This window comes from Acanthopagrus latus, chromosome 6 (genome assembly GCF_904848185.1).
Source record: "Acanthopagrus latus isolate v.2019 chromosome 6, fAcaLat1.1, whole genome shotgun sequence".
NCBI classification, from domain to species: Eukaryota; Metazoa; Chordata; class Actinopteri; order Spariformes; family Sparidae; genus Acanthopagrus; species Acanthopagrus latus.
This window is the reverse complement of record NC_051044.1, coordinates 23,178,368-23,199,255: the sequence shown is the minus strand read 5'-3', so window position 1 is coordinate 23,199,255 and position 20,888 is coordinate 23,178,368. Positions and strand designations below refer to the sequence as shown.

At 41.7% G+C, this 20,888-nt stretch overlaps 2 protein-coding genes and 1 long non-coding RNA gene across 3 annotated transcripts; 2 read left to right on the top strand and 1 right to left on the bottom strand.

Annotated features, from left to right (window-relative positions):
- Positions 1-1,204: 1,204 nt before the first annotated feature.
- ubap1 (ubiquitin associated protein 1) lies at positions 1,205-10,528 on the top strand. The gene is made up of 7 exons (XM_037101107.1): positions 1,205-1,434; positions 4,067-4,115; positions 5,213-5,337; positions 5,833-6,648; positions 6,779-6,937; positions 7,525-7,626; positions 7,814-10,528. Exons 2-7 carry the CDS (start codon positions 4,076-4,078, stop codon positions 7,952-7,954), a joined length of 1,383 nt encoding a protein of 460 aa, XP_036957002.1. The 5' UTR covers positions 1,205-1,434; positions 4,067-4,075; the 3' UTR covers positions 7,955-10,528.
- On the bottom strand, positions 9,596-13,810 carry LOC119021103. The gene is made up of 2 exons (XR_005075477.1): positions 12,488-13,810; positions 9,596-10,794 (listed from the first exon to the last, which is right to left on the bottom strand). It is a non-coding gene; the product is annotated as an uncharacterized LOC119021103 (long non-coding RNA).
- Positions 11,496-19,105, top strand: dcaf12 (DDB1 and CUL4 associated factor 12). Its single transcript, XM_037101106.1, has 9 exons — positions 11,496-11,908; positions 13,820-14,110; positions 14,651-14,932; positions 15,583-15,643; positions 15,817-16,010; positions 16,359-16,424; positions 17,541-17,703; positions 17,954-18,132; positions 18,312-19,105. The coding sequence occupies exons 1-9, from the start codon at positions 11,849-11,851 to the stop codon at positions 18,468-18,470; spliced, it is 1,455 nt and encodes a 484-aa protein (XP_036957001.1). The 5' UTR covers positions 11,496-11,848; the 3' UTR covers positions 18,471-19,105.
- The last annotated feature ends 1,783 nt before the right edge of the window (positions 19,106-20,888 follow it).

Genomic DNA, 20,888 nt, shown 5'->3' with positions numbered 1-20,888 from the left:
AAAATAATTTCAATAAAAGTGAATGAAACGATGAAAGCATTCACAAATGTGTACATACTAAACATTTAGACATTTTAATTCTCACTACAGTTAACATAATAATAATAATAATAATAATAATAATAATAATAATAATAATAATATAATACATTTGCGTGTACCCAAATGATTTAACGTTAGGTTATCTTCATTTGCATCGCTTTACTAATCAGCTAAATATCATAACTGTCATTTCACGTTTCTTCTTATATATACTTTACAATTTTTTTTTCAAAGTAAAGTTCAAAGTTTTTTCTTTGTTTTCAAAGTAAACTGTAAACAATGTAGGGATGTTTTATAATGAAATCTATTAATTTGTCTTAAATTGATCAATAATTGACATGTCACTGTGCCACACTCTGGTTTATCAGCTCGGACAATAATGAGTTGATTATCTGAATAGATCAGTTTAGTCTATGTAGCCTAATTGATTACATCATTTAAAGCCCTCCACTGCTAGCATTTTAAAATAAATAAAGGCATTTTGGCAGTCTGACAGTTTAACGTCTTATGTATGATACTTTGAATTTAGCCAACATTAATTTCTCTTAATATCGGAAATAATAAAGAGGATAAATAAAGAGGTCAAGTCTTCACACACTCTCATGTCAAGGCGATAAATAAGGTAAATGTGGTATTTAATTGGTCGTACAAGATGCTGCTCTGATACAATCTTATTCTTAGACATCTTGAAGGTGCCAGGACTTAGTCCTGGAAAAAAACAAACAAACAACAACACAGAAGTGATCTCTTTGAAACTTGATTCTAACGTTGTCAGTAGCATTATCATGTTTGTTTTTGTCAGTATTTTTTTGATTTTCTCACAAATACTACAAAAAAAGAAAAACAGGCTAAACAAGAAACAAGTGAAAACAACTCCAGTTTTCACTGAAGTTCTCTTTAGATTAGTTCAAATTAACACTTTTATATAGATTGGCGTCACACATTCTTTAAGTCAACATGTAGTGGTCGTCTGTGCCTTCAGTTTAGTTTTGTGCTTTCGTCCAGGGAGTGGCTCATACATGCGGTTGTCCTCCTACAATGCCAACAACACGGTGAGAAAAATCATTTTATTGAAATGAATTAAATGATGACTTTTTTTTTCACTTTTTACCATCTGTTTCTACTTTTTCTTTACATAAAAGTATGTATCAGTATGCAAACACCGTCGGAGCGCGCAGCTGGATGTAGTTTTGTGATGCTCTGACGTCACGTAGGTGAGTGACGTCAGACAGGAACCAGTGGAAGGGAGCTTGACAAATCAAGATGGCGTCCCACGCTGAAGCAGGAAAGAGATGTCATAAATAAAACTCATTCGGAGACTAGTTTATATTTGAGTGCCACCTCGACAAGACGTCGTTTGGATTTTGAAAGGAAAAGACGGAGCAGATACAGGTGAGAGGAGTGTGTGTCCATGTGAGGGCTCAGGTTTGTTTCAGGGGCGGTGGCAGAACAGAGAGCGGTCTATCCTTTTCAGCCACATAACGTTACTGCCAGGCCACTAGCTAAGCTAACTAAGCGTATTAGCATGTACGGTAGCTTTTCCGCAAACAACATTAGTCAGCGAGTCGTGATTATTGTCAGCTAATTCATTTATTCGACCTTAATATGCGGCTTACACGAACCAATGCCACATCCGACTTTGACTTCTTAGCAAAACTGTCACTTTATGAACACTGCTAGCGCACTGAGCTAGGAGTGTCCACAAATAGTAATAGCTTAGCTTGTTGCTAATTAACGCAGATATAACTTAAGTTACAGCAGCTATTGAATATGCCGCACTTCAGTGCGTAGCTAGCATGATTACGAGATACAAACATAACAGTTCGGAGCCTTGGATTTGCCATTTGAACGGGCGCTTGCCTGAAAATGTGATGAACTACAGTAACAGCAGTTGTTTCGTTATCTTTTTGAGATGTAAGAAGTTCACTGCTCATAAATTAGCCGACAAATTACCTCACCGAGTTGCCCTTTTCTTTTGTGGTTGTCGCTGTTGTCTGCAATTAACACGGACGTGACTTAATGTGCTCAAACCGTGAGGACTAGCTAAGTGTTAGAAATAGCTACGGAACACAGTGACATGATATTATCTCTAAATAGCTGCTAACTATATGCTAACTACTAGATCAATAGCTGAAAGAAAGCAGATAGATGCCTGATCACGAGACACTTCCTAGTCATGTGTGTCCCATTGTTAACATGATTTTCACAGTCAGAGTTAAGTCAGAGCATAACGTTATATTCTAGAGTAAAGTGTTTTGACTAAACTCAAAAGTGATGCTAATGGGCGCGTACAGCTCCTAAGGTAGTACAAGAAACGCCATCATACGTTGCACATTTACACATATGTGTTTGAAATGATAGATCTTATACTGTATAGCTCCGTGTGTGTGTGTCTGATCACAGTCATTACTTTCATGGGGAATCTGGGTCTTTTTCTGGCCAGTGATTATACACGAGGCACTTAAGGAAGCAATTGTCCCAGCAGAGACTGACTTATAACACTGCCTTCATATACTGTGTTAGACTGGACTATGATAATCAGTGGAGACACATTTGCCTCTCATGGTTACGTTATTACTAAATGTAAGTAGAGGTTACTGGAAATTAGTGATTTAATTGTTAATCTGTTATGAATTAATTTATGACTACATTCATGTTTCAATGATTTAAAGCAAAATTAAAGCTGTCAAGCAATTTAAAACTTACTGTTTATCTGCAAATGAACTCACCTAAACAGAGCATAAAGCATTATACTATTTGACTGTCATTTGCTAATGTGCAAATAACCTGTTGTCTGCCAACGTGTCTGCTATACATAGAGGAAAGCGGTCATGCTGCTGCAGTAATATGACCAGTAATGGCTTGTCTTTGATTAGAGCCTGAGCAATACTGGATTTTTGGGCCAATACCAACATAAATATTATAGATATATGTATGTGTAAGGAGGGCAGGATATTTTACAGTCAAACATTACATTTTATTGCCCATAAGGACATCAGTGCGCTAAAACAAATAACCAGGCTGGAAATTTAACAATTATACCCCAAGCATCTTTTTCTGCATTATGCAAAATTGCCGGGCGGCATATATGCTGATACTGATCTATCTGAGATAAGCCAATATTGGCCGATAATATCAGTCAGCCTTACTTTGGAGGACTAGTTTGGTCCAACTCCTGACAGATGTTCAAGATTACTCTCTGTCTGAATATAATATTGTGCTGGATGGATTGCGTACAATTGTCCTGTGTGAGTTTGTGCTGTGGAAATGGCTGGCTTTATCCAAATGATGGTTTGCTAACATTGTAATTTAATCAAATGATCAAGCACTCACAAGTAAAGAGCTGAAAGATGCAGCAAGCTGTAGAACTGGGTGTTGATTTTCAACACTACCTGCAAACTATCATACCACATTTGATTCAGTGTTTATTTTAGATTTGGCCAATAGAAGCTCAAAGTACTTTTTTTGAACAAATCTGCTCCTTCAGCTGTGTAAGTGGATCACATTTACCACTTTTTCCACTGAATGTTGGTCTGAGAAAACACACAGATCAAAGTTCTGTGTCAGTGGATGTGAAGACAGAGGCTTCACTGTGTTGAAATGTCAGGCATTGTTGCGTGGCATGACCAAATAACAGGATTATGTCAGTTCAGATGCAGAGCAACAGAATGTACAAATCCGATAATAATGAAGATTTTGAATTTGAATAGAGGAAATTGACATTTGGCACTACCACATGTACCATGTGTCATTGCTCTCATTCTTTGATTAAAACCGTTCTGTAGGAGCAATTTCTGAACTGTAATTATCATTCACGAACTATTCTGTCAAACAAAACATCATGACTGAAAGCAGGTGGAAGAAGGGCTGGGGAAATCCACATTGGCCTGTTTTCACACTGTTGTACCCATAGTAATGTGTTTGTAAAAAACATTGACCAATGGTGTTTATTTTTCAACTCAGTTAATAAACCAGGGCCCTCCTGCTGCTCGCTAATTCAACTGGTGTGCTCATGTATTTTCAGAGTCTCTAAATGGCTGCGAGGAAGTCTGGAGCAGATGTATACAACAATGGTGAGATCCTGTTTTTAAAACTTTCCTCCACTGTTTGTCTTCACTGCTGTTTTGAGTCAGGGGAAGTGGTGCAAGAGTAAACAGTCACGGTTCAGTTCATACCTCTCATTTGTGAACACGGTTTTGGTATGAGTTCTGTACAGCAGGAAAAAAAGCAACAAAAAATCCCAAATGCATAAACTTCGGCCTATCTGGACAGTGCAGCGATATGTAGCGTATGTCAACTCACTCCCGGAGAGAAGAGAGAGCGACGTGCTGCACTCAAGCTGGTATAGGTGTATTGGTATCATGGAAAATTAGAAGGTTTCAGACATTCAGAACCAAAATGTTTCAATTTTTCAGTATTTTTAGAATATTCTCTCATCACTAATACACTCACATAGGTCTTATTTCAAGGCAGGCCTCTTGATAAAAACATTTAAATGTGACATTAATGCCAATTGCCTCGGTAATGTCTTTGGCCCTGTGTGATTTCACATCTAAAGGCTGCTTAAAAAACAGTAAGGATAAGTTGTTGGCCTCGCTCCAGTAACTGACTCATCTGCTTGATGCCATCTAATTTGTGTTTGCTTGTGTTTCCACTCACACAAAACTGTCAAACAACAGCAACACTGTCCTTGTCCACTAGCTCTCCAGAGATTTCCCAAACAGCAAATTTGGAAGAAGTGGACATTTCCTGTAGCTTTAACGTCTCATTTGAACTCACCATATTGTATTGTCAGCCACCATCTCCATCGCAGGGAACTGATCCAATCTCCTCATTGTCTTGTTTTAATGCGTCTTCTGCTTTTGTTGTTTAATGGTGGGTGGAATACGTTTTTTTAAACTGCATTACTGCCACTTACTGGATTGGAGTGTGGATCATGGTTATACTCTCACCCACTGATATATGCTCTCGCTATAGTGTGACAGTAAGATGTATTCTTCATATGATTGATGATGTTTGGACTGAGATGGCTCAGGATTATTACATGTACTATTTGTTTTTAAGGTAAGTTTAGGTTCAATGTCTGCTGGTGCCGGTAGAGTCAGTGTTTATTTCTTATGTATTCTTGCTATGTATTTATTTATTTTTTTAAATTATTTTTTGTACACAGGACCCATCAGCTACCTTGATGAAGTTCCCTTCAAGATTAATGAAAAATTCCGCTGCCCAGCTAAAGTGGGGCTCCCTGTTGGTTTCTGTCCGCCAGACTGCAGCTCTTTGCTGGTGGAAACACAGGTACAGGACTGTTACTACCCGATGAATGCTGCACTTATATGTACCTCTCCAGCATCCTCACAGCAGGGCTTAACTGTGGTAACCTACGACATTATGGCGCTGATCATTATCGGTCCTGCTGTGTCAACATCATGTCTTTGGTCATGGACATGGAAGACTCGTTATGCTTACCTTTTAGATTGAGAGGTGTGGTCCAGCACATGCTGTCAATGGGGTGACAGTTAACAGCTAGATATTATTTCAGTAGATTTCCAGGTGTTAAGCATTCCTGTTCAAAAAGAAATAGAGTATCTTTATTGTTTGCAAGTTGCAGCAACCTCAAATTTTGAGTTGATTAAATGCATGTGGTACAATATCATCCTATGTTAAATCTGTTCAACTTAAGTTGTAACATCATGTGTCTCTTATAATCATAATTATTCTTGTTTTCTCTGTTACTCTATGTGCCCTCCTTGCCCATCATTCCTCTTCTTCCTCCTACTACTGCCGCAACAGTATGACTTTTCTCTGGAGAGGCGTAGCGTGCGCTGGGGGGTTGAACTGGCTGAGGCCAGAGCAGCAGAAGCCAGAGCAGAAGAAGCGGCAGCCAAGCAGGAGGCAGAGATCAAGGAGTCTTTGGCACAGGCCCAGGACATTGATGGTGGTGGAGGGAAGAAACCCCGGTCTGCTGCAGAGGACCAAGACCTTCTTCCACCAGCGCTGAACCCTGTCCTTGCAGGGCTGAGCCATAACGCCATCCTAACTCCACTGCCTGCCCCGAGCCTTGGCCCTAGGAAAACCCAGCCAAGCACTCCCCAGCTGCACAGTCTCAATCTAGCTGACTTTGAGCGGGAAGAGGACCCCTTTGACAAGCTGGAGCTCAAAACTTTGGACGATAAGGAGGAGCTCAGGAACATCCTGCAGAGCCAGCCCCAACCTCTACCTCCTCCGTCTGTATCCCCACCAGAGGTCTCCCAGGGGTCTCGTGGAAACAGCCCATCCCCTCCTAGCACCAACACCAGCCTCACAGCCAAACCTGGCTTCGCCCATAAACCCAATGGGTTGGTTGCCTTGCTGGACATGGACAGAGTCGGGCATCCTGGGAGAACAGGGTTTGAAACAGATGATCGACCCTGTAACATTCGCTCTCTCACTTTTCCTAAGCTCTCTGATTCTGGAGACCCAGACCCAGTGAGGTACAGCCCACTCCCTGCACCCATCCCGGCCCCCCGACAGAGCCTACCCAATGGCAGCCCATCGACCATACCCACGAGCCAAGTTATTGTTGCCCCTGAGCCATCCAGCCACAACAAGGGCGGTGCGCCCAAACTGGTGAGATTACACACTGATTTATATACTTGATTGTAATGTTTGTATGGGTTACAGAATGGCAGATGAGCCTGCGATGGTTAAATAGAAATGAAAGGAACCTCACTGACATCCACTCTTGTTTTTCCACTAGGCCAACACAGGGTCAGGACCTGCTGGTCTGCCATGTGGTGGCGCCCTGCTCAGCATGACCCCCAGCGAGCGCCAATGTGTGGAAACCCTTGTGGGCATGGGCTACTCTTATGAGGGTGTCCTACGAGCCATGCAGAGACAAGGGCAGAACGTGGAGCAGGTGCGACTCCCTCTCACCCCAATTCGCAGAAATCTGGATACCTAGCATATTTACTGTCAGACATGCTTGTTTGTTTGGTTGTGTATTTGTGTTCAGTGAAGGGTCAATGCTGTGCAACTGTATATATAAAAAAAAATTAATTGAAATGAAATAAAGTTGTTAAATCACACTGTCTGTTGTCTCTAAAGTAATGGCAATAGATGCGTGTTTGGGATCTGTGTAGCTAAAACTAAACAATATAACCTATCCAACCATTGTCCCAGGATTATACTAACTATAGCAGTAGATGTGGGATTAAAAGCTAAACATAACAGGTCCAATGGAGATGGCATAGAATATTTAATTGGCCAGCTGATATTGAATAATGATAAAACATTGGGCACATGTAAGGCACATACAGCCCTACAGAATACACAATGAACCCTACAGAACATTAACAGTAATTGATTTCAATCCTCATTATAATGCGTTATTGTTTACTCAAAAACAAACCGTCATTATGTCTTTCATTTTTATTTTAAGCCTTAATAAGAATGTGATTTTTCAAAGCAGACACATAACGAACATGTACTTATTGTTTGTCTAAGGTACTGGACTATCTTTTTGTCCATGGGCGTCTATGTGAGCGGGGCTTCGATGCAAGTGCAGTGGAGGAATGTTTAGAGATGTACCAGTGTTCCGAGGAAAAGGTTTGTACAATTAGTACAGGTAACTGTAACTTAACAACATGCACTGTCTTGTGTCAAATCAGAAAACAGTGTTTTGTCTTTGTAATGTGAGCAAACCTCCACATTACCCTTTTAATACTTTAGCCAAAGTCTCTAGATTGTATTATAAACTATATAATCTATAGTTTGCTTTTTTTCTCATTCCCAGGCCTTGCAGTTCCTTGAGCTAATGTCAAGATTTGGCGAGATGGGATTTGAGCGGGATGCCATCAAAGAGGTGCTGCTGGTCCACAACAATGATCAGGACAAGGCTTTAGAGGACCTGATGGCTCGGGCTGCAGCAAGCTGAGCCGAGCTAACCAGCCAACCAAAGCCCTGCCCGGGGCTTGCCTCCCGCTACTACCCAACACAGCCCTTTTCCTTCTGCCTACCCTATCGCACCATGCCCTGCCCTCGCCTTGGCTGTGGAAGGGACAGCTGGGAGACAGTTGTATTTCTCTCTGTGCTAAAACGTATTGTGTCTCAGCACTTCTTAAAGACTGTGTGCCTAGAGTGGAGGGGGTCAAAGTGTAGCCATACTTCATGGTGGTGTTTTTTTCTAAGAAATCCTGGGGTTAGGTTCCAGGATGTGGTACTTCTAGGGTATTAAAGAATGGGGAGAAAGTCTGAGCTAGAGAGGAGAAACTGGAAGAAATTGGGCTGTGGCTGTTTTGATGCCATTCTGATTTGCTTCCACTTGGAAGTGTTTATCTGACTGCAGGTGAAGCCACGGGACCGAATGTGGAGCTGATCCCAGGCTCTGACAGAAAGCCCAGTTTGAACTCCTGAAACCCTTAAACAACTAAGCTGCCATCTTCCACTGTTCAGTGCAGACCTAGTACATGGTGGAGGGGATCAGGGCCTTGAAGAGGCTCTCTTCAAACTCAGCAAACTAAAATTTTAAAGAAAAGAGGGGGGAAAAAAAAGGCCCAGACGGCAGACAGATAACTGACTCTCAAGAAGTGCCCTCTCTGCTCTGGTGCCCTGCACCTAGATCTGTTCTACTTTATTCTTTCATGCATTCATTTTTGTTTTCTGTTTCTTTTGGCACTTTTTCATGTCAATTTGAAGATTCCATTTCTTTGCTTTCTGTTATAGGAACTGCATAATAGATCACTAGTCATCATAACTCACTCAGAACTTAAGGAGATGCTACTGCCCCAGTAAGCTCTTTGACCTGCACTGGAATGGCCTGTTCAAGGAGTGGGGAGACATGTGGAAAGTTTCTCTGTAGGAAATAATAAGAAATGTCCCCAAAACCCACTGACACTGATGTGTCACATACTGCACAGGCACACATTTCATAATTATCAACATATTTAAAATAGTACACTGACACTTTCATTTAAGATTTAAGAGTTTGATATGATAATGTAAGATATGTTAACTCACACTTTTAAATGTCATGGACTTTCTTTTTGCAGACTGGAAAAGAGTGAGTGGTTTGAAAAAAAAAAATGTAAGGGTGGGTTGTTTTTACAGCCACATCATAGTGCAATAGAGAAATTTCATATTGTGTGACTGTTGACTGGCACTTTGAGCCTCAAGTAATTGTTGGGAGTTAAGAGACGGTCTTCAAACCTCCTGAAAATTTGGTTTTAAAGGTTTAATTTTATTGATTTCTATCATTTGTTCTCTGTTATTGGACTCCATATCACAAAAATCGAATCAATCGTGACTTTGGTTTGTAGTAATACGAATTGAGTTTTCATCTTGAAAATGTTTTTGTTGGCATCCCCACAGTCTTAAATGGAGAGTTTAAAAACGCATGTTAGTCGCCACATGTCAAAAGCATTTTCCATACATTCATTGGGTGTAATTGTTTAAAATATGATCTGGATCCTTTATTTTTATAGTTTGTGTTAATGGACCTCCTGAGTTCCAATGCTACATACAGTATGTTTATAAAGCTGCTCAATTGTACTGAGGGCAAGGATGGCAGACATTTCCATAACCTTGGGCTCTGTGGTTCTGGTGGGGATTGTGAGAGGCATGGTGACAGATTAAGGGCTTAAAATTAGAAAAATGTGACTGGGAGAACTGGCACTTGGCTTGGGGCAGGTCCAGTACTTTGTCCTATGTTCCACAAATGCAGAAAGAAACTTCATAACCACCAGTCTATTTCAGAACAACTTCTGGTTTTGACCAATAAATACATTGTAGTGAAGTTTATTGCCAAAACAAATGTAATTTTACTTGTTTAATGAAAGATATTGGCAACCAAGATTATACAGTACCACTCACACCGGAGGGATGAGCACATCCCAGTGAGTGTTCAAGTGGCACGTCATCGTGAATCTGTCCTCCAGTCCATGTTCACTCTTTGGTTAGGGCAGTGCCTTGGGCAAGCTAACGACACGACACTTACAATGTGTGATGTTACGTGTATTATCCTTGTTTAAGCCAGGCTTCTATCTGAAGTGTGGTTTACATGATCAACAAGCATGTGTTTTCACCCAGTTTTAATTGCCTTCCGTCTTGATTTACTGTGACAAAGAAGAATAGCACACTTGCTTTACAAACACATAAGTGGTATTATGGTCGCCTTACATAAACCAAGTGTGGTTTCCTCAATCGCACATGATGCCAGATGACATCCACTCCTCTGACAGCCTCATACGCTGGAGTGAATACAGTATAGCAGGTTCTGGGCCTCCTCCATCAATGCCTTCTCCCATTTCTGTTACAATTTGCAAGCTGTATGGGCACGACATGCAGCTAGATCCTCGTTATCAAGGGTATCATCAGGTCCAAGGGTTTATCAGTCACTGCATAATTGGGGCGCTAATGAATCTAATGAACAGTGAAATATCTTAATGGTATAATAAAAGGTGGGTGAGGTGAGTTTTCTTTCCCATGCTCCTGAAATGTGATTTGCAACATTTTTCGATTTCCTCTGGAATTATTTGGAAAAATCCACACGATTAAATGTGCACATCTTTTCAGTGGTGAGACTGTTGATCCTTAATGGTGTCGCTTCCTGAGCTTAGTGTGAACGCGAAGCGGGTGGGGACGGCTCACCTGCTCCTTGTTGTCTCTCTTCCATTGCAATTGCACTTTTATTCTCTCTATTCAGTCGACAAGCAACAATACAGACGATTGTCCATCCAGGTATTGTCAGCGGCAGCTGGAAACATCCAACTGTGTGGCCTAGTCAGCAGAAAAAGAGACGATTATGCATCAGAATAGAGGCCATATTTGGTCTGCTTGAGCTCACCAGGGTTAATAAACATAAGATTGTTTGGAAGTTGTTGTTTGGTACAAAGTCCTTAATAGTGCTCAGTCACCTGTGTAATGTTAGATGGCCATATTAACCATGTCTGTATGCGCATGCAAATTATGGCCATTTTCAGAAGGATCCAGTGAGCCAATCAGATGATTTTAAATTTATGATTTTCTAACACAGATGTAAAATGAGACCTTAAAAGATATGATATGATAAAAGATGTCTTGTGCAGGTGGCCACCAGACGTCCACCAAGAAGTCTTTATCTTTATAGTAACAATTGTGAGCATATCGGGGTTTGTAAAAGAAATAGCACAGCCCAATAAGATAATTATTGAATAGAAAATGTATGATACAATTAGATTTTAAAGAGAGCACAGACTTGACAGCTTACGATTTGATTTTATATTGCCAGAAATTCTATTCTAAACCTTAGACCTTACTATTATTAGATGTGTGAGACTCAACAATATTTGTAGTACAATTATTATTCGAATTATTTTTACAATTAACCCACTGAAACACGACATTCTTCAATCAGAGATTAGACCCATCTGATCAATGGTCTTACGTAGGTGGCGTGCACGAGCACGCATGACGCTTGCGTTCACGTACGACCTTGTTTTTGTTGATGTTTAATTTGAGTGCGGCTGCGCGCTGCTCAATGCTTTCGCCGTTGCTGACGCGACTTGGCAGGGAAAAAGACAGTGTGAGCCCTCTGGCAGTGGGTAGCGACTCTGTCGAAACTGAATAGGTAGCACGGCTCGAGATAAAGTATTATTTGGGAACCTGCGATAGTAATTTAGCGACAATCTTAATCAGTGACTAACCAACCTCTCCCGTATGTGATCGCCCTTCCTCCTCGTCGGACGCTGCCAGCGAGGGCCAAGGAACAAAATAGCATATCGCCATTATATGATCCAGTGTCCAGCGTCACTTTTACCCTCCATGTGGGTGAGGGAACTGTGTGTTTCAGATTATGGCGAGAAAAACAGTTAGCAGGAAAAGGAAGGCAGGAGAGCCCAAGGACCAACAACAGGTAGGCGGAAACCCGGTACGGATCCTTATTAGCTAGCTAGTGAGTTATGCTAGCATGCTATTTGACACTGGGCTAGCCGGATTTGGCTGATAAAACTGCCGGAGGCCAAATTTTCATGGCATTTTCACAGATTAACCACCAGTTTACCTACGTAGTGCTACATGGACAATACATTACAAATGTGGTCTTGTTCAAACGACAAGACGTTGTGTTTCTGTTTGAAACTTAGTACCTGCTTGTATTAGCATGGCGTTAGCCAACGGCAGTCCGTTGTCAACACGACAGCTAGGTTAACGTTAGCTAAAATGCTAGCTACATCGTCGTATATAGGCTTTTATTTAATTTTACCCACTACTAACTAATCTTTTTGTAGGCAGATTACATTCAGTCCCCTTTTCGTTTGGGGTCGTTACATGTCAACCTCTAGTCACCATCCTGAACAGCAGCAGACAGATTTAATCATCCCTTAAAACTGACTCTGCCTAGTCGTACCGAATGATTAGGTATAGCTTTAGCTAGCTCTGTAGCTAACGGTAACATTAGCTGAAACGTTAACAATCAGTTAGCTAGCTGACTTACATGTAAACTAACTGTAGATGGGCTCGTCCAAGAGAATGGAATTGACCTCTGCTGAACTGACAGTCAACATTTCTCATCAGCACGAACATCTTTCCTATGCAATCAGCCTAGAGCCCAGCTGTTGACTTAAACTGGTTGACATCATCACTAGTTTAAGTTTATGATCTGCTTTTACTGGTTTGTTTGCCAACACTGCCAAGGCATGTCTTGACCATATGTGGCCACCATCTTTCACCAATATAAATAAACATACTGTTAGTAGCAAACCCATTTAATGTATGTAATCTGTTGATAACTCACGTCAGTCAACAGTATTAAAAAATCTACTAAAAATTACCAAAAGACAGCAGATTGCAACCCAAATTACTTTAAGGTCAAGGGAATAGAAATACGCCAGTAACACCACTTATGTGAGGTATGAATAGTTGGGCCAAGGCAATTTATAATCAAAAATTGTGTTTGTAATTTCATTGCAAAGTAAACTTGAGATGCTTCTGGTGTTTTGAGTGAACAATCAAAACAGTAAGAACAAAAATAAATGTAAAGGCTTTTTGTCTTGATCACAAGAGTAGCTATGCTGCTTGTCTCTGTGTTGTCGTTTTGATTAAAAGTGATGCCCAGATGACAATAGTAGTCTATTTTTTTGACGTACTGTAATTCTTGAACTTAAAAGGTGTATTAGCCTATACCATTGTGTCCTTAGTGTTGGATGTATTGATGGACAACCAAGAGCCTCAGCCTCTTTAGCATATATTTATGTGTATATGATAGATATCTTGTTGTGCTCCTGTCCTGACAGGGCAGTGATCATGCTGACTGACTTCATTAGGGCTGGATAGGTCCTATGAGGTCTACTGACTAACAATAGGCGTGGTGTGTACCTCCATTACAGACAGCCAACGATACTAGGCCACCTGAGCGAGATGTTGTATCAAATTCAGTGCCTTTGTTTGCACTCGTCCTGTATTGACCCAGCCTGATAAAGTGACAGCGACGGTGTGGTTTTGCTGTAATACTCCATGATCCGCTAAAGCTTTTAATTCTGTATTAGCAAGTTACAGAGATAAGTAAACACTATTTTCAAATATTCAAATAGAGATCAAGAAAGCAAAGAAAAAGAAGATGACAAGATGCAATTGGATTATATTCATTAAAGACTTATTAATTTTTTAAAATGTAAAACATGAATTATATTGATGTTGGCTTACTTCTTCAAAATTGTGTGTAAAACACAATTGTTGTTTGTCTCTGAAACAGTGTTGACATCTGGAAAAAGTCAGGTGCTTTCCCCACAGAAAAGTGCTTGACTTTGTTTCACTATTCTTTCTTCAGCTGGGCTGGTGTCAGGCACCACACAAGCGGAGCCGTGTTTCTTGTTCATCACGTCATGACCAGCAGTGGTGGTGCAGTCGGCGCTCAGTGGTGTGTGCACTCCGGGGGCGGGAGTTCAGGCCTCAACAGCAGCATGAGTTGCGGCTCCAGCGGAGCCTGCGGGGTTTTGCAGCCGGCAGGCTCCCTGGCATCCTCAAGGAGAGGGAGTTCTCTCTGGGCAGGCTCAACAAGGTGTTCGCTTCACAATGGCTCAACCACAGGCAGGTGGTGTGTGGGACCAAGTGCAACACGGTGAGATGTCATGTTGTCACTAACCTGTATCAATTATTTGGACATTACCACATATTTCCACCAGTTGTTGTTGTTAATCTGACAACACTATCACTTAATCAGTAAAGATAACACGCTCTCAAATAATGTAGAAACACAGACAGGCAGATGTTGGATTATTTCAGCTGTAAACACTACAAACCAGGTTGCATGCTGCCTAAAGACTGATCTTAGAATGAGTAGAATGAAAGGAACAGAGCTGAATCTGTCAAATTATTTTGTCAGCAGGGTTTCTCCAAGGAAATCTGTAATAGTAGGTGGTTTGTATCCTGTGCCAGCATGTGTCCATTAAATAACAAAATTCCTACATTGAGCTAATTTCCAGTGATTTTGTCTCTTCAGTGGTTCCATGTGGTGAATATATTCAGTCTTGGTGTTTTAATCAGATCACAGGACCTTCCCACAAACACCCATCTGTATAATTCCAACTCAGGATTTGTCTGTGTTTTAATTCCTGAACCTGATAGGATAACTGGATTTCTTTCCTTCCATTACCTGCAGCTTTTTGTAGCCGATGTCCTGACGGGGCAGATAACGCGCATTCCCATGCTGAAGGACAGGGAGTGTGGCAGTGGTGGCTCTGGGGTTGTGGGTGGTGCAGTGGTGGCAGGGCGGCATTACCACTCCACCACTGGCTCTCGTTCCCGGATGGACCAGCAAGGCTGCGGGATCCACGCTATCGAACTCAACCCCTCCAGAACGCTGCTAGCCACCGGAGGAGACAACCCCAACAGCCTGGCCATCTACCAGCTGCCCACACTGGACCCTGTTTGTGTTGGAGATGTAAGTGGTTTGGGTTGGCATCTTTGGTCGGTTTGTGAGTGTGATTTTCATTGGTTCATGATGGTTATCGTCACCATATGGACTCTAGAGATGACAGTGTTAGGCCAAGAGAGAAAGCCCCACACAAGTTTTTGTCAAAAGTTATTGTCAATAATTGTATGGTCGTGTGTAGGTGAGTGCTTGGAAGTTTTGATTCCAAGTCTTTTCGGTTTATTTCCAAAAAAGTTTTACTTGTTCAACATTTTAAACAACAACAAAGTGATGACGATCGATTGCCATCAGCCTGAACTGTAGCCCGCTTCCACATCTCTTAATTGCTGCCCACATCAGTCTGTTCAGTGATTCAAATAGGTTGTGTTACTTGGGTGGAATACTGGCGACCGATCAAAGCAAAGCAGGCCTGATTAAAGATACGCCGACTACAGTCAGCTGTACATGTTGTTGTAAGAAAGCCTCAAGTCATAACTCATAAATTGGCTTATTTTTTGTTGCTGATTATTATAGTATAGTAATATATTTGAATTTATTTTATACTAATATTTTTTTAATATTACCAGTCACTGTTAAGTACTAGTTGTTTAGGAGTTCAAGCCGCAGAATATGTAAGAAGAGCTGGTTTGGGTTTTAAATATTAGCCATTTGTTTTTCAGGATGGTCACAATGACTGGATCTTCTCCATAGCATGGATCAGCGACAACATGGCGGTGTCTGGTGAGTTGTCTATTATAGCTTAGTTGTATGAACGAACTCTACTTCTTTCGGTTTCTGAGTCAGTGAGCTCTAAATAACCCAATGACAATCCTGACAATGTTAAATTTCCACGTTTGTATGCAGGCAGTAGAAATGACCTGTAATCTCGATACGTCTCACGTTACAATTCCCAGGGTCCAGAGACGGCTCCATGGGCCTGTGGGAGGTGACCGAGGAGGTAATGAGCCAGGCAGAGCGCAGTCAGAATGAGGAGTCAGTACCCTCCTACGCCCACATCTCCCATCGTGCCCTCAAGGACATCCCGAAGGAGTACACCAACCCATACAACTGCAAAGTCCGGGCTCTGGCCTTCAACAACAACCATAAAGTAAGGTTCAGCCTGACACAACTGTTGGGGAAGCCACATGATTGTGTTCTCCGTGACTTATTTCCTGCAAGTCTTAATATACCAGGGGCCAGATTTCAGGATAACACGGTTTTTAATTATGATCACTGTGTATGATCATACAGAAGGACAACAGATGAGTGGTTTGAAGCATTTTTTCTTTGTCTTTTCAAGCCTACAGGGGAAGAGAGTTTGAATCAAAAACACTGATGTGGAGGACAATATGTTTACTTCTTGAAAAAAGTTGATTGGCAGTACCTGTTGTCTCTGCCTTTATGCACTTCAGTTGCAGTCGTTAACCTCTGTCCTCCCTTGTCGTTCCTTTTCCAGGAACTGGGTGCTGTGTCCTTGGACGGCTATTTCCACCTCTGGAAAGCTGAGCACAACTTGTGCAAGGTAAATGTATATAGTTGGAGTAGTAATCATTGTGTAATGCATTTCCTCTGCATATAGACGAATCACTGACGTAGGGGTGGGCGAGGTGACCTAAAAATGATATCATGGTATTTTTATTTCTTTTACGGTGACAGCATTATATTAGAGTATAACAAAAGTAAAAGGGATACTCTGACATGATTCTACCTTTTCTTGCTCTATTGGCAGTGTTGGGAAACAGATTTTAGTAACAGTTAAAAACAAAGTGTGTGTTTTATAGGCTTCAAACAGGAATACAAATTAGGTATAGGCCTAAATGTTTTCTGCATGTTTTGGGAGGCCACAATGTTGGTTAATTTGTACATGTACTGTATTTCATTCGTAAACATGTGATGTGATTTGAAGCACTAAGTAGGGCGTGAACAGTCACGTACAACATATGCGTCATTATAGACCTGGTGCCCATATTGTCGCCTCTTCAGTCAAAGACATGCCGATGTTAAACCCCCACTATTAAAGGAAGCGTGCAGCAGAGCGCCTCGCCCCCTCCGTTAGCTGCCTCAAGCAACAGACAGCTTACAGGAAGCAGGTTGAATTTGTCTACACAATAGGAGATTTACATTGCACCCCATTGGAGGTTAGAACTGCAAGCTTAGTGGGGGGCTTTTAATTTGAAAGTAGCGACCGTTAGTAGCTTGCCGCTACAACAACAAGCTGACAGCTACAGAGACCAAGGAGGCGCTCGCATCTCCCGGATCTCAGCGGCTTTCCAGTTGCTCATCTTGACATCCGCAGATCAAGTCATGAACTGCCATGTCTTTCGTATCTATTTTCACTGTAACATAACACCAGAGCACTACTGTTTACCTTCACCATGCCTTGCAGACGCACCGTGCACCAGTGTGGCGGTATATTAAAAATTCATTCAAATTTTATCATAACGAAAATATACACCGGTATTTGGTGTGAACCGGTATACCGCCCAGCACTATTGCAGATGACAAGCAATCATTTCTTACATTTTTTCTTATTGAATGCACTTTGTCAGTGGACTTCTCCTAAATGGCATGGAAACATAATTTCCTCCATGTTCCCCCTAATCAGTTCCCATTTAACAGTCTGGTGTTTTCCATCCAGATACTGTCCACCAAGCTGCCTCACTGCAAAGAGAATGTGTGTCTGGCGTATGGGCAGGACTGGTCGGTGTATGCCGTGGGTTCTCAGGCCCATGTCTCCTTCCTGGATCCACGGCAGCCAACACACAGCATCAAGTCTGTTAATTCAAGGGAAAGAGGAAGTGGTGAGTGTGATCTTTAAGATGGCTAAATGTTTGGTTAAAATAAATTGTTTCCTAAGCTGTATTATGAAAGTAATAGTGTCTATGTCTATACTGTGATTTCTCTGTGTATGAAGTATGTGTTAAGGCTCTCTGTGGGGCAGATGGTAAAACTTGCCAACAACACAGTTTTTTAGTGGTGAATCTCAGACAGACGGACAAGAGAGGCTTGATGTTTACCCTTGGCGATCTATGTGTTTGTGTGTGTGTGCAGGGATCCGTTCAGTGAGTTTCTACGAGCACATAGTGACAGTGGGCACCGGCCAAGGTTCTCTTCTCTTCTACGACATCCGGGCCCAGAGATTCCTGGAGAACCCTTTGAATCCAGCTGGGGGCTACCGGAAGTGCCCAGGAGATGGCATCCTCAAGCTCACTACAGGGAAAGGCTGGCTGGTACACAATTTTCCCTCCTCTCTACTTGTTTTCAATATGCTACTCCTTTTTCTTTTCTTTTTTTTTGGGGGGGGGGGAATTGGAGTAGGCCTGACACAAATGTTGAAGCACTGTAGTTGTACATCACTCGCATAACTCTATTCTCTCCCGCTGTTTCGACTCTTGTGCTCCGCTTTCAGAATCACGACGAGACGTGGAGGAGTTACTTCTCAGACATTCATTCCTTCCCCAACGCAGTGTACACCCACTGCTATGATGACTCCGGCACCAAGCTGTTTGTAGCAGGTGGCCCTCTCTGTTCCGGCCTGCACGGCAACTACGCAGGACTGTGGAGCTAGCCTCTCCGTCTCCTCCATCACTCTGTCGCCACATCCTCGTCCAGATTTTTACTGAACCAGTCCCTCCATCCTTCTGCCTCTTCTGGTCCGTTGACATCACCGTCTTTGGTATCCTCTCTTGCTCATTGAATTGTCACTCTGTTTTGCTCACACGTGGACTCAGGAGCATGATCTTGCCCCCACCCGTATCACGGCTTTGACTATCGTTGTTGTGTATGTTTGTGTCCACCATCACTCTATCCCTTTCCCCTGATTATTCCTTTGCTCCTACCGCCTCAACTACTCAGTTTGTTTGTTTTTTTTTAATATCAAATGTACAAACTATTAACTAGTAATTTTCTCAAAAGCTGCAAAGTCTGCCACTAAAGAACTCAGAGTTTTGAGAAACATAAAGAATAAAGTAATACGTGTTCTCAGCATCATTTAAGACATTCACATCCAACACGCAGGGATTAGGCTATGGTCTTTTTGCTGGCTTGTTTTGTATGTAAGGATAGTGTTAACTGCTGCTTCCTCTGTGATGAATGACAGTGTCTTTGTGAAACAGCTGTGGGAGCTTTTTCTCCCAAAAGTTCCTTTTTGTTCTTTCACTGAACTGGACGGCAATAAAACATGAAACGGGAGGGAGAGAGTAAGAAGGACTGAAGGGATGAGAAACTTTGAAGGACTGAAACTGGAGTGCAGTTTGACGTTTGATCGAGAATACTCGCTGGTTGGAATGGCCCGTCCTGTCCCGCAACAATCACAAAGAACTTCTCTTCTCCTGTCGGAAGTAAAACGAAGAAGCCAATCAAAACGGGACTTTGTGTTCATATTTTTCTCACTGAGATGATGTAAAGGAGGAACATTAAGAATGCTAAATGCAGTGTTGTTCTGCTATTAATCCCAACAAATACGTATTTTTTATTTTACTTTTTTTGACTGTGTGATTTGACAGGCAAACCCCTGCTGATATTCTAACGACCTTTGTATTTATTTTCCCCTTTCTCCTTCACCTTTATTCAGTTGGCCTGGGGTCTTTACACCTGCTTCTTTATGAAGGATACATTGTCTTTTTGCCCTCCGCTCACATTTCTAGAGAATATACTCTAAGATTTCTGTAGCGAGTTAAGTGTCATCCAATATGATGACTGATAGATAAAGGAGCCTTTAACTGAACCTCCCCCTTAACAATTCTGGAGCTCCTCCAATGAGAAGATCGGCAATAGCTCACTGATTGGCAGAAAGGATGCAAGCAGAACTAAATGAGAATTTTGGACTCGACCCTGGAGTTCAATGCTGCAGGCACATACATTAGTTGTTACAGTTGCACAACTTTCTTTTTGTCCTCTTGTTTTTTTTGTACCAAGGAGTGAGTGATTCTGCTCTTTTCTGTGCTTGGTAGAGGCAGGGAAGGCTTGAGTTACGTTTTTTGGCCTTCCTCAAGTCTTTCTGTGAAAGACTGCCATGGGCGATCATAGTTTTCCTTTTCTACGGTTTTCATGATAATGACAGGTTAAAAAAAAACAAGACAAACCCCAATTAGGACCCTCAATTGAACAAATAACACTTTTAAAGTGTATTTTATATATAAGTGTGTATACAGTATGTATGTGTAAAAATACATAGGGACAATTGCATACATTTTTATGTATATGTCTGAGGAAGTGTGTTGATCGACCTGTCTACTTGGTGACGCCCTGTTTTTTTTTATACATGCCTCATGAATGTTTTTACAAATGACTGAACCTGAGGATATTGTATGATATAAACATCTGAAAAAAAACAAGCTATTAAATCTTTAAAAAAGAGTAAATAATAAAAATAAAATGTATATTGATGTAACGTTCTTTTTCCCCCCCCTCATGTTTGACGTAATTTGTCCATTTCAGAGGTTTCCTCTTGAGTTTAAATGTGTCATTGCTGATTTAGACGCAGCCATCAGCAGTATCCAACTGTCAGTAAGCACAGAAAATGTAGAGTAGTCTGCTTTATCGTCACAAATTGTAGGAGTTACGACGCAGTGTTCATCTTCGATAAGTGGAACAAGGTAACAATATGTATTTATACATACAAGTCCAACCCCGGGTGTTGGGTGGTGGAGGTGGAGGTGAAGAAGTTGTGACCCGGGGAGGAGAGCGGAGCATCTACCGCGGCAGCGCGCGTCACGTGACCATCTTGTCTGCTGCTGGCCGACTGAAGCGTGTTAGCAGGTAACAAAAACATTAATTTTCTTGCGTTTTCCAAGTTCACTTTCTACACCGCGACGAGTTTAAACCGTACACCTAAGCGCGTTTTCGCCGAAATAGTTGGCCCTCGGCGCCGTCGCTTCGCCTACACGGGGCTGTGAGAGATGTCTTACGAATTTTTTTTTTTCTGTTGTCTTGTTCCCCGGCGAGCAATGTCGGGATGGGATTGTGCTCCGCTCCGAGGCCTTTT

Excerpts from the sequence above, each read along its gene's own strand:
- ubap1 (XM_037101107.1), top strand. The coding sequence starts at position 4,076 with ATGGCTGCGAGGAAGTCTGGAGCAGATGTATACAACAATG. Across the intron at positions 5,338-5,832 it reads CTTTGCTGGTGGAAACACAG|TATGACTTTTCTCTGGAGAG; the intron begins GTACAGGACTGT and ends CTGCCGCAACAG. Across the intron at positions 6,938-7,524 it reads AAGGGCAGAACGTGGAGCAG|GTACTGGACTATCTTTTTGT; the intron begins GTGCGACTCCCT and ends TGTTTGTCTAAG.
- dcaf12 (XM_037101106.1), top strand. The coding sequence starts at position 11,849 with ATGGCGAGAAAAACAGTTAGCAGGAAAAGGAAGGCAGGAGAGCCCAAG. Across the intron at positions 14,111-14,650 it reads GTGGGACCAAGTGCAACACG|CTTTTTGTAGCCGATGTCCT; the intron begins GTGAGATGTCAT and ends CATTACCTGCAG. Across the intron at positions 17,704-17,953 it reads TTCAAGGGAAAGAGGAAGTG|GGATCCGTTCAGTGAGTTTC; the intron begins GTGAGTGTGATC and ends GTGTGTGTGCAG.